This window comes from Eriocheir sinensis, chromosome 17 (genome assembly GCF_024679095.1).
Source record: "Eriocheir sinensis breed Jianghai 21 chromosome 17, ASM2467909v1, whole genome shotgun sequence".
Classification (NCBI taxonomy): domain Eukaryota; kingdom Metazoa; phylum Arthropoda; class Malacostraca; order Decapoda; family Varunidae; genus Eriocheir; species Eriocheir sinensis.
In genome coordinates this window covers 3,847,593-3,859,335 of record NC_066525.1, presented here as the reverse complement: position 1 = coordinate 3,859,335, position 11,743 = coordinate 3,847,593, and the positions used below count along the sequence as shown (strand labels likewise).

Sequence of the window (11,743 nt, the reverse complement as noted above, 5' to 3'; positions counted from 1 at the left end):
TCCCTCTAACCTTCCCTTTAGCCCCAAGCCAGCTCCTGTCATCCTTGTTCTCCCGCCAGCCCCCTTAGAGTGTAGTCTCGCCCCCAGTGTGTGGTCTCTGCCCTCAGTGTGTAGTTTCGCCCCTCAGTGTGTAATCTCGCCCCCCGATGTGTAGTCTCGCCCCCCAGTGTGTAGTCTCCAGTGTGTACTGTAGTGTGTTGATAGCAGTGTCTCCCCAGTGAACAGTCTCTCCCTCATTGGGTAGCCGCTCCCCCCAGTGCCTCCCACGTCCGTCGGGCAGGTGGCAGCTTCTTGAGGTTATTGAGGTTGTTGGGGTTAATGAGTTTTTTGAGGTTGGTAAGGTTGTTGAAGTTGTTGAGGTTCTTGATGTTGCTGAGGTTCTATAGATTGTTTTGGTTGTTGAGGTTGTTGAGGATGCTGAGGTTCTGTAGGTTGTTAGGGTTGTTGAGGTTGGCGAGGTTCTTGGAGGTTGTGAGCGAAAAGGTGTAAAGTTAATACAGTCGCGGTAGGTCAAGTTGGAAGAACGTTGACTGGTGGGACGCGATCAGTGTGTTGCCATAGTGTACCATGAAAGTCACCGTCTTCTTCACGTCTACAAGCGATGGTCAACCAGAGAAAATGTTAAGAGCCTTACTATAACAGACTCTACAAGGCGTTCTCAGCGGGTGGTGTCCGCGACTGATGTGATCTTGTGACAATCGATATTTTAGTCTTAATGACACGAGTCCAGGGGAGGTTGGGAGAGTAGTGTATTATGCCTTCATTAAACATGGCATGAAAGAGCGGCCTACTGATGGGCCATTGATATATTATGACCGTGTAGTATATAGACAGAACGCTTACAGTGGCCTGAAGGAAAAGCAGGACAGAACACGCAGAGCATCCTAAATATAACGTAAAGAACAGACAGACAGATCCTCAACACGGAGGCAGATGATAATAATAATGGCGGTTGTGGTCGTCTTCCTTCCAGTCGTAGTTGGCACTAGTTGCTGTAGCTATTATTGTGGAAGTGGAAGTAGTAGTAGTAGTAGTAGTAGTAGTAGTAGTAGTAGTAGTAGTAGTAGTAGTAGTAGTAGTAGTAGTAGTAGTAGTAGTAGTAGTAGTAGTAGTAGTAGTAGAAGCAGCAGTAGTAGTAGTAGAAGTAGTAGTAGTAGTAGTAGTAGTAGTAGTAGTAGTAGTTGTAGTAGTAGTAGTTAGTAGTAGTAGTAGTAGTAGCATTAAGTGATAGTAGTATTACTATTATATTAGTAGTACCTAGTAGTAGTTGTAGTGGTAGTCTCTATACCATAATCAAATTACTTTGTACTACATAAACAAACGTTTTGCTAATGATGTGAAAACCTAAGTTCAAGAAACATGGATATACAATTAAAACGACACAAGTCCTCGTAACGCCAGAAATGTTTGATTGCTCATAGAACTGTAGTGACAGGGGCCACAATCAACAAAGCTCGTGTCGTCTTAAGTGTTGTGATAAGATGTACAAGCAGTCGTGACGTAGCTGTGTGTTCATGTTAATGTCGGCCGGCAGCGAGGGTATCATCGTGACTGGGCGAACACACACCCGCTTCGCCCACTTAGATGGTGACGCCGCTGCCTAGCCCTCCCTTGCACTAACCACATATAGTTTTAATGGTTCATAGGCACAGTATTTAAATGTTCTCTCTTCTGGCGTCTCGCTCTTTTGTCGGAGGAGCTCCTAGAGGGCTTTTTTTCTGCTGCCGTTTTTGTTTTTTGCCCTTGAACTGAATCCACTCCTATAAGAAAATAATTATAAGCCCATAGTCTAAGCCATGTCGGGGCTCTACACCCACAGCTGATAAGACTTTTAGTAGAGGTTGCTTGTGGGTATTTCCATGGGTATTGGACGAGTCTAGCGCTGGTATGAGAAGGCTTGTGCGCCGTGAACGTGAAAAACACTCATGACAACCAACGTCAATGTTACCGTTTAGAGTTTTTTTCTCCTTTAGATGTGGAAGACGTTGGAAGCAGTGGCTACTGATGTTGTAGGTAGATGAGGCTCGATTACATTCGTTTGTCATTTACACTCAGGAAAAAGTATCTGATCTTACTTATTCATTTATTTATAATGGGTGAAGAGGGAGCCAAGGCCATATAAGGTAATGGGGAACTGGAAGAATGGGTTCACATGTCTGCAAGGTATAGTCAGAGCATATGATGCCCAAATACATGTGTGCCCCTTCGTCTCAGCCACCTGCATAACTTTTCATCAGTGACGATGTGGAGGGATTGGGTCACAGCATAGCATAGCGAATTGGTTAGAAAACGCTCCCATTCTTGACGACAAAAGAGCGTTCAACTAAATTTAGAGAATGGATGAATGTCCAAGGTCGTGCAAGTAACTCACATTACAAATACATTTTCGAATAGGAATGGAAACAACTATAAAGAAAGGAGCAATACTAGAAAAAGTTAATACTCCTAGATTTTCCTCGGCAATGTGTAGATCCACTTGCACGACCCTACTGAGTAAAATATACGAACAGAAACAAGTGTGAATGTCCTTGCCTGAAGCTGCTACTTACTTAAGAATCTTATCATCAACTGAAATCGAGCCCTGCATTATCGCCGACGGCTACTCCAGTGCTTAGTGGCTCGAGAGGCAAGGGAACACATTTTCCTGATATTCGGTGGAAAAGCCAAGGTGTTATCAGCCACGGAAAGATTAGGAAGACCTCGCAAACGGCACGTAAATTCCCGCTCGCAATAGACCTGATAAAGTTGTTGTTTGGTATTTCTTCTTACTCTCTCGAGGACAAAACTAAATAAATAATAAAATTCGCTTATAACTGCTCCTATAAAGAATGCAGGATTGAGTGGCCAAAAGGAAGGTTAATTTAGGATGGAAATGTGTCTTGATGCTCCGCTGCAGCTACTTCTGAATTTTTTCGACAATACTGTGGATGATTTGTCTTTCATGACCTGTTTTCAAGGCGTGGTTAGTTCGTTTTTTTTTTATATAACTTTTCACTTTTGAGTTTGTAAATCTCGACTGGCTCACTGATAACCCAACACTTCTAGTTGACTCCGTCCCTAAAATGCACGGTTTTGTAAAACGTGATATTTTACAGTTTCCATAGTTTTCACAATAATAATATTGGAGCGTCAGTGTAGTAGTAGTAATAGTAGCAGTAGTAGTAGCAGTAGTAGTAGTAGTAGTCGTAGTAGTAGTAGTAGTAGTAGTAGTAGTAGTAGTAGTAGTAGTAGTAGTAGTAGTGATCATTATTATTATTATTATTATTATTATTATTATTATTATTATTATTATTATTATTATTATTATTATTATTATTATTATTATTATTATTATTATTATTATTATTATTATTATATGTCTGTCTGTCTGCTTGTCTATCTGTCTTGTGTACCCCCTCACCCTTGCATCTCTCTCTCTCTCTCTCTCTCTCTCTCTCTCTCTCTCTCTCTCTCTCTCTCTCTCTGTTTGTCTCCCCCCTCTCCCCTGGCCTCATTTATGTGGCGTCATGCCCCCTCCTTGTATTCCTCCTCTCGACTCATGGCCTGTTGCTCCGTCACCAAAGCCCGGCCGTTGATCCTGATTCTCACCGACACATGCACGACCGAACGGTTCCAAAATTAAGCATTCCATTATCAAACAACAAAATCATATCATATCATAAGATAACCCCGTGCGGGCTTTTTTTTCTACATTTTCTTTTTGTTGCTCCTGAGTTGCTCTGGGCTGTAAACAAATATTCCAAGGCCACCCGGCGGTCACCGATGCCCGGCACAACACGAGTGACGAACACAGTTCCCTGACGTCCGCCGCGGGTACTAGACGTGACACAAGCGACGAATAGCCCGGGAAGTCTTCTGCCTGGCCACCATGAGCAAGCGGCTGTTGAGCGGACACGAGGTGGAGGAGCTGACCGAGGAGGAGCGGAAGGCGATTAACTTCGATGGTTTCATACACGGAATAGTCCGCCTCAAGCCCGATGGGTGGCTGTACCCCGGCACGGCGCCCGCCTTCCTTGACAGGATATACAACATGGAGGTACACACCCACGCATTTCCCGTGTTTGTGTGCATCCACTACACTCCCCTCATGTAGGCCACTCATTCATCCGTCACTGATGTCCGCCATAACAGCCGATCTCACTCCCGTCACGTTGAGTCCTTCTGTCTTACACACTGGCGTCCCTCTCTCCAGTTCCGACCTGACGACGTCCTCACCACTCCAGTAAGGATGGTGTTCATCATCCTCTTCTTCACTCTTTACATTTTCCCCTCTTCTCCACTCGACTTTTTCCTCTTCTCTCCTCTCAGGGTTTTTCCTACTCTCTACTCTTCAAACATTTTTTCCTCTTGTCAATAAACTTATTTTTCTTCGCCACTCGACGTTTTTCCTCTTCTCCACTCAACGTTTTTCCTCTTCTCCACTCGACGTTTTTCCTCTTCTCCACTCAACGTTTTTCCTCCTCTCCATTCCTAACGTTTTCTCTAAACAAATCACCGCAAGCTGTAAAACGGAGACACATGATCAGTAAATTGAACACTGGCGTCCTTCCCTCTAGTTCCGACCTGACGACGTCCTGGTCGCGACCTTCCCCAAGTGCGGCACCACGTGGGTGCAGGAGATCATCTGGACGATGCTGCACAACCCCAAGCTGGACAACCCCAAGGCAATGGAGTCGCTGTGGATGCGATCGCCGGAGATCAGGTGCGTGGGTACAGGTAAAGGTCTCATGGTCAAGTGAGGAAGTTTTATGGAGGAGAAAGGCAGCATTAAGTAGAAAGTTTTGAGTAGCTAACACGTGTAAGCCTTTTGTGCTCTCCATGTATAAGGTATTTTCAAGTGAGGCATGAAAACTGTAAGATTAAAGTATATGCTTACCTTCCTCTATATTACCGTGCCATCATTTCTTTCTAGCCTGGACATGATGTTTGATCTGAAGCCTTTGGGCGGCAGGGCCCCGGAATCTTACCAAGAAAAGTTTAGGGAAATGTGTCCGGGCAAGAACCAGGAGGAAGGACTTTCCCTCCACCTGGTAGACGCAGAGCCCAGTCCCCGCCTTCTGAAGAGCCACTACCCGCTTTCCCTCTTGCCCAAGGATATCCTAGACAGAATAAAGGTTAGCTATGGCCATTCATAGTCAAAATTTCAGTTTAGCATTTGCCAAGGTTTTGTCTTTTGTACAGCTAAGCCTTCATTCACTCCTTAGACATGAGTACAGTTTTCTTTCTAAAGTGTCATCGGTTTTGGTGGTTAGAATATTTCATGTCCCGAGTGGTGTTTAGAATATTGCAGTCTATCTTAATGAGGTATGAAACGTCCTCAACCTCCTCGACCTGTCTTTCCACTCTTTCTCTCTCCTTTTCATGCTTCTTTCTTTGGGTAACCGGGGGACTAATCCTCCCAGGGGTCCTGCGTCCCTGCCCTATGGCGAGCAGTCAGTCCAGCCCCTGATTTGGGCTGGTAGGGGGAGGGGTTTACACCCCCTCCCCCCACAAAAAACGTACCCTAAGCCAAAAACAAATTAAACAGTTGAAGTTGGGGTCGGCCTCGACCCCGATCCGGTCTTGCTGGGGGGTCCGACCGCGCGGAAGGCTTCCACGATGCATCCGCATCCGGGGAGCCTGCCATTAGTGACGGCTGCAGGGCAAAGCCTACGGGACCCCTGCACCTCGATGGAAGATAGGCCCCCTAGCCCCTCCCTTTGTTTTGGGGGTGGCCGGGGAGGGGTAGAGGCTGCGCCCGCCCGCAGAACCAGGCCCGGGGTTAACCTTCGGAGGGCTCTGCGTGTGGGCTCCTGGAACGTCCGGAGCCTCTCGGACGATGGCCCCACCTATCAAATGAGCTCAGAAGGCTGAGGGTGGACATAGTGGCACTCTCTGAGGCGAGGAGGCCTGGCAGTGGCGAGATTAGTAAGGGGGGGTACACTTTCTACTGGTCCGGCATGAGCAATGGCTTCCATGTCAAGGAGATAACAATTGCTTCCATGTCAAGGGGGTAGCTATGGGCATCTCCAGCCAACTGCTGCCGTTTGTGGTTGACATTGCCCCGGTTGCTGAAGCACACACTGGGTTTAATGCTTCTTGTTGCAGTGTACGCTCCTACCGAGGATCGTGAAACTGAAGGGTAGGAGATGTTTTGCTCCAAACTCGACTCCGTATTAGACCAGTGCTCTTTCCTGGACACTCTCATTGTCCTGGGCGACTTCAATTCTACTACTGGCACTGACAGGGTTGGCTATGAACTGTGTTGATCCCCACGGTTCTTGTACCGGGAATATCAACAGCTTTCTCTTCCTGAATTTTGCAAAATCCAGATGGTTGAGAATTGCGGGTTCCTGGTACCAGAGACCAGCGCTGCACCGCTGGACTTGGTATATCGATGTTGGAGCGGTAGCTAAGGAGATTTACCACATCTCGTAAGTACTCGTTGGAGGTTCCCTCAGAACTGCAGGGTTTACCGGAGTGCTGAGTTCCTTGCAACTCACCACAGGCTTCTTGTTGCAACACTCCAGCTTCATGTCAGGTCAAGAAGAAGCTTGAGATGCAGCCCTACTGTGTTCCATCTCGAGAGGCTGAAGGACCTGGAATGTGCTCAGGAGTATGAAGTGACAGTCTCGAATCGGTTCGATGTGCTCAGCACCCTGGAGGACCCTGTAGAACTGTGGGATACCTTCAAACGTGGGATTTTGCAAGTTGCCAAGAAGTGCATTGGAGAGTGCCCGAGATCTGGGAGTGGCTTTGCCTCGGTGGAGACGATGGAGAATATTGAGGAGAGTCGCGCTGCCTGACTTGCTGGGCATCAGGACCAATACAGGGCTCTGTCACGTAGGACTAGAGCTCTCCTGAGGAGAGACAATGAGAGGTATGTCAGGGGTCTCGCTGAGGAAGTCGAGGGCCATTTGAATGCGAATGACCTCCGACCTGCTTACCGAACACTAAAGAAGCTCCTCTCCAAGTCTACCTCTCAGATGAGCGTTATCCGAACAGGTGATGGCTGCCTCGTATCGGACATAGATGGGTAGAGGGCTCGCTGGGCTGAGTACTTTGAGCAGCTGTACATGGCGGACCCTCCACGTGGGCAGCTTTCAGTTGATGGGTTGCAGGTGGCGGATGCTGATCCACCCTTTAACGAAAGCCCACCCTCTCTGGCTGAGGCCAGAGAGAGTGTAGCAAAGTTGAGGGGTGGAAAGGCACCTGCCACCTGTAACATCAGTGCGGAGCTGCTCAAAGCTGGGGGTGAGGCCATGGTCCGCGGTTTGTATGCGGTCTTGACTGCCGAATGCCAGTCTGGTACCATTCCTCCTGACTGGAAGAGGGGGTTGGTCGTCCCTATATGGAAAGGGAAAGGGGACCGCAAGGACTGCAACAACTTGCCCACCTATTGCTGATGCAAATTCTCAGCCAGCTGCTGAAGCTGCAGAGACCTGAACAGTCTGTGTTCACGCCTGATAAATCAACAACTGACCGTATCCTAGCGCTTCGCGTACTGGTGGAGCGCCGACGTGAGTTTCGACAGGGGATGCTTGCAGCCTATGTCTATCTCAAGAAGGCGTTTGATTCAGGGCATCCCAAGGCACTCTGGGATCTTCTGCGACTCCGTGGGATTCCTGCGAGAACTATTGATTTGCTGACTGGCCTGTATTCTGGGACAGAGAATGCTGTGAAGTGTGTGGGGGCCTTGTCCAGCTTCTTTTCCGTGAATGCAGGAGTGAGGCGGGGCTATGCCCTTGCCCCATCGCTTTTCAACACTTGTATGGACTGGGTACAGGACAGAGTTGTGGACCAGAGTCATTGCGGAGCATCCATTGGCAACACCAGGGTCACTGACTTTATTTTTGCCGATGATGCAGTATTCCTGGCGGAGTCGCTGGAGGTTTTGGTGATGGCTCTCGAGGCACTGCAAGAGGAGGCGAAACCCTTGGGACTTCAGGTCTCCTGGGCCAAGACCAAGGTACAAGTGTTTGGAGGCTTGCTAGATGAAACAGTACAGTCTGTTCATGCGTGTGGCAAGGACGTTGAGATCTCAGAAAGTTTCACGTATTTTGGTAGCGTAGTTCATAACAACGGTGAGTCTCGCCAGGAAGTCTTACGGCGGATTGGCGTGGCCCACGGTGTTATGGACTCGCTCAACACGAGTATATGGCGTTGTCGATACCTGTGCAGAAGGACAAAGGTCCGGATCTTCAAGTCCCTTGTGCTCCCTGTCTTACTCTATGGTTGTGAGACATGGACACTAAATGGGGACTTGGAAAGGCGGATTGATGCCTTTGGTAATAAATGTCTACGCAGAGTCATGGGATATCGCTGGAATGAATTTGTGTCCAACCGGCGACTACTTCGTGAGACTGATTCGACATATATTACCTGCATAGACCGTTAACGCCAACTCCGGCTATAGGGGAAGGTGGCACGTTATTCAGAAGCTGATCCTGCTCATAGGGTTGTCTCTGTAAGAGACAATCCTGAGTGGAGGAGGCCAAGTGGACGCCCACGGAGTTCGTGGCTTGAGCAAATCGATAGATCCTGCCGGGAGGTACTCGGGTTGGGAAGGGGGCCTGCATGGAAACTCGCCCGGAGGGATCCCCGGGCTTGGCGTCGTAGGGTGGGCGAGGCACGCGCCCCCCGGCGTATACCATCACTGTTTGATTGATTGATTAAGTATCCCGAATAGGGCGAGGAAGAAAGTCTGACTCGTGACCAGCGCGCGTTACAAAATTATCTCTGAAGCTAATCAGCCTCAGAGATTGCGAGCCACAGACCAATACGAACGAAACTCTGCTCACTTAAGTCCAGTTCGGCGATTAAGCATCAAACAGCCCGGTCAGTTTCTTCCAGGAATCGTTTGGACGTCTGATGAATACCTTCCCTGTTCGGGACTCTACTATAGTCACGATGCATTTTATTATCATCCACTATCAATAAGTCAAAAGCCTTCATCAAATATTTGCCACGATTTGTTTTAAGGCTAACGCGTGGGGCTTCAGTTCTGCTGTCCTCACAGGTTGTGTACGTGGCCCGGAACCCCAAGGACATGGCCGTCTCTCTGTTCCACTTCTTCAAAATGATGAACGTGTTCCCGACCGAATTAACAATGGAGTCGACGTTCAAAGGACTTGTGAAAAACGAATGTTAGTAACAGATTTAATACAGTTTGATTCTGTTTTGTCTCCATACATAATTTATATCTGTTGGGCGTTTGCTCAACATAATACGCTTAAAACAGCTTGAGAGTGTATGCACCCAACTCTTTGCAGGCCCTTATTCCCCGTTCTGGCCCCACGTGAAGGAGGCGTGGGGGAAGAGGCACCACCCTAACCTGCTCTTCCTCTTCTACGAGGAAATGAAGGCCGACATCATGAAGGAGCTGGGAAGGATCAACGAGTTCCTGGGAGTAGGCCTGAGCCAGGAGTCCCTCGAGAGTGTGAGTGCTGGGCGGAGGTGCGGCTGTGGGGAGGGTGTCAGGGTGTGTTCGTTGTTGTCGCTGTTGTCACGGCACATACTCATGGTTGTTCCCTCAGGTGGCGCGACACACCTCCTTCTCGGCCATGAAGTCTCGCGGGGAGCCTGTGAAAGACAAAATATTCGAGAAGAAAGATGAGAGCGAAGTCAGATTCTTCCGAAAAGGTGAGCACTGCCGCGGCCATTTCTTGGTTCCTTGGGTCATCTTATACGTGTATTGTTATTCACTTTCTGGTGTTCTAGTATTTTCTGGTAGTACAGTGCAGCGGCTGTCTTTTCCTGTCGCCACCGGTCGGATGTTCCCGCTGATAATCGCTTAGACCCGAGTGTCTCAATGCTCTGTTGTTGCAGGCACGACGGGTGACTGGAAGAACTATTTCTCGCCGGAGATGCAGAAGGAGTTTGACCAATGGACGAAGGAAAACCTGGCCGGCAGCGACCTGAGCCTGAGCTGGGCCCTGGCGGAGTGAGCCTCGCCTCGGCGCGGCGCCGGCCACTCTCTCGCTCACTAGTGTGAAGAACTAGTTTTGTGTGGTGCACACTTTTAATTATCGGATTTCTAATGCAGAATTCAGCATTAAAAAAATAGTCTTCTTGATTTGTTTTTGTTCTTACTGTTAATGCCAATATCATCAATGTTCCACTTACAATTTATGTGACGACAGAAACCTTTGTACAGTTTCTTGACACTTGTTTACTACTGAGTAAATATACGGTATAACTTTAAACCAGTGTTCTGTTTGCGTCACTGTGGTGTTCAGCTGACGGTGTGAGACAATCAGATGCTTGTTTTGTTTGCTTGATTTCTCCTTTTTAGTTTTTTTTTTTCATTTGCCTTCTGCCTCAACATTTTTTTTCATATTTATATTGTGTTATCTCCAGTGTGTAAATATTTGACCCCACCTTTTGTGTCTATCTGTCTATCTGTCTGTCTGTTTGTCTGCCCCCTCCCCCCCATATCTCTCGCTCTCTCTCTCTCTCTCTCTCTCTCTCTCTCTCTCTCTCTCTCTCTCTCTCTCTCTCTCTCTCTCTCTCTCTCTCTCTCTCTCTCTCAAACCTCGTGACGTATCGAATTCTTCAGCCCGTCGCCAGGCTCTCGGCGGGTCACGCTTCGCCCCCAGCCTCGACACTCCGGTGGCTCCGCTTTCACTGTGCACTTTTCGCTTTTTTAAACCCCCGACACACCGGCACGCGAAAGGTCGGTGTGTAATTCCATCGTATATCCCACATATTGAATTAGTGACCCCCTTCCCCGGAATCCCCATCGCCTCCACGCAGAGTCCACTAGCATGTCCCTTCCCCGATCCCTTCCCTTTCCCGCTAGTCCTTCAGCCAATCCTCGGGGTCCCTCTAACCTTCCTTTTACCCCCAAGCCAGCTCCTGTCATCCTTGTTCTCCCGCCAGCCCCCTTAGATCATTTTCCTTTTTCCAAGCCCCTAGACTTTGCCCTGTAGCCCCCTTCCGCTAGAGTTCGCCGCCTAGCTCTGATCATCCCCCACAGTGTTGAAACCCATTAGTTAGCTTTTCTTTCCTGTTCCACCAGACCCCTTAACTATACGTTTTCCCCAGCCCCCCTTGTTCGACAGTTGGCCCGCCTTGTTTGACATTTAGCCCTCCCCTTGTTTGACAGTCTTCCTCTAACAACCCTTTGGCTCTAACTTACTTTTCACCATGATAATTAAAAGTAAAAGAGAGAATATCCCTTTTTCACCCCAATCAGCTCACCTTTACCCTCATTGTAGCCTTTTTGTACTCTTACCCAGCCGTTTCCCAGCCCTGACAGAACCCTATTCCTCTCTGCCTCTCCCTACAGCCTCCCTCCTCCCGCCCCTGCCTCACCCCTGACCCGCATTTAGCTTTACTCGTCAAGTCATTTCTGTGGTGGTGGTGGTTGTGAGGATAGGGAGTTCGGTTGGTCTGGTTGCCGTGTTTGTTGGTGGTGATGGTGGTGGTGCGAGCCGCAGAGGTGATGGTGGTTGTGGTGGATGATATGGTTAGGGTGGTGTACATGGCTGGATGGATAGATGGATGGTTTTGAGAGCTGCATTTCCTTCCTTTCTCTCACCTTGATTATATTTGTGTCCTCTCCTTTATCTCTGTCTTGTCGTTGCCATCGTTGCTATCGTCTATCGTAGCCAAGGTTAAATCGTTCTTCACATTCATTAAACCACCGAGCTACTCACCGTCGTCTCTCACTAGTCGTCCCTCTCCCCTCTCCTGTTGTCGTAGTCGTCGTAGTCATCGTCATTAGTCCCATAGTAGTCGTTCCCTTCCTCTCGTCGTCACC

The 11,743-nt window shown here is 48.5% G+C and overlaps 1 protein-coding gene across 1 annotated transcript; it reads left to right on the top strand.

Moving 5' to 3' along the window:
- The first annotated feature begins 3,766 nt into the window (after window positions 1–3,766).
- On the top strand, window positions 3,767–10,184 carry LOC126999800 (sulfotransferase 1A1-like). The gene is made up of 7 exons (XM_050862761.1): window positions 3,767–4,036; window positions 4,557–4,702; window positions 4,913–5,114; window positions 8,999–9,125; window positions 9,252–9,418; window positions 9,516–9,621; window positions 9,808–10,184. The coding sequence occupies exons 1-7, from the start codon at window positions 3,869–3,871 to the stop codon at window positions 9,924–9,926; spliced, it is 1,035 nt and encodes a 344-aa protein (XP_050718718.1). The 5' UTR covers window positions 3,767–3,868; the 3' UTR covers window positions 9,927–10,184.
- The last annotated feature ends 1,559 nt before the right edge of the window (window positions 10,185–11,743 follow it).

What these genes read in the sequence shown, in the direction of transcription:
- LOC126999800 (XM_050862761.1), top strand. Translation starts at nt 3,869, where the DNA reads ATGAGCAAGCGGCTGTTGAGCGGACACGAGGTGGAGGAGCTGACCGAG. An exon ending in AGGACTTGTGAAAAACGAAT is followed by an intron (nt 9,126 to 9,251) that starts GTTAGTAACAGA and finishes AACTCTTTGCAG; the next exon opens with GCCCTTATTCCCCGTTCTGG. An exon ending in GCCAGGAGTCCCTCGAGAGT is followed by an intron (nt 9,419 to 9,515) that starts GTGAGTGCTGGG and finishes TTGTTCCCTCAG; the next exon opens with GTGGCGCGACACACCTCCTT.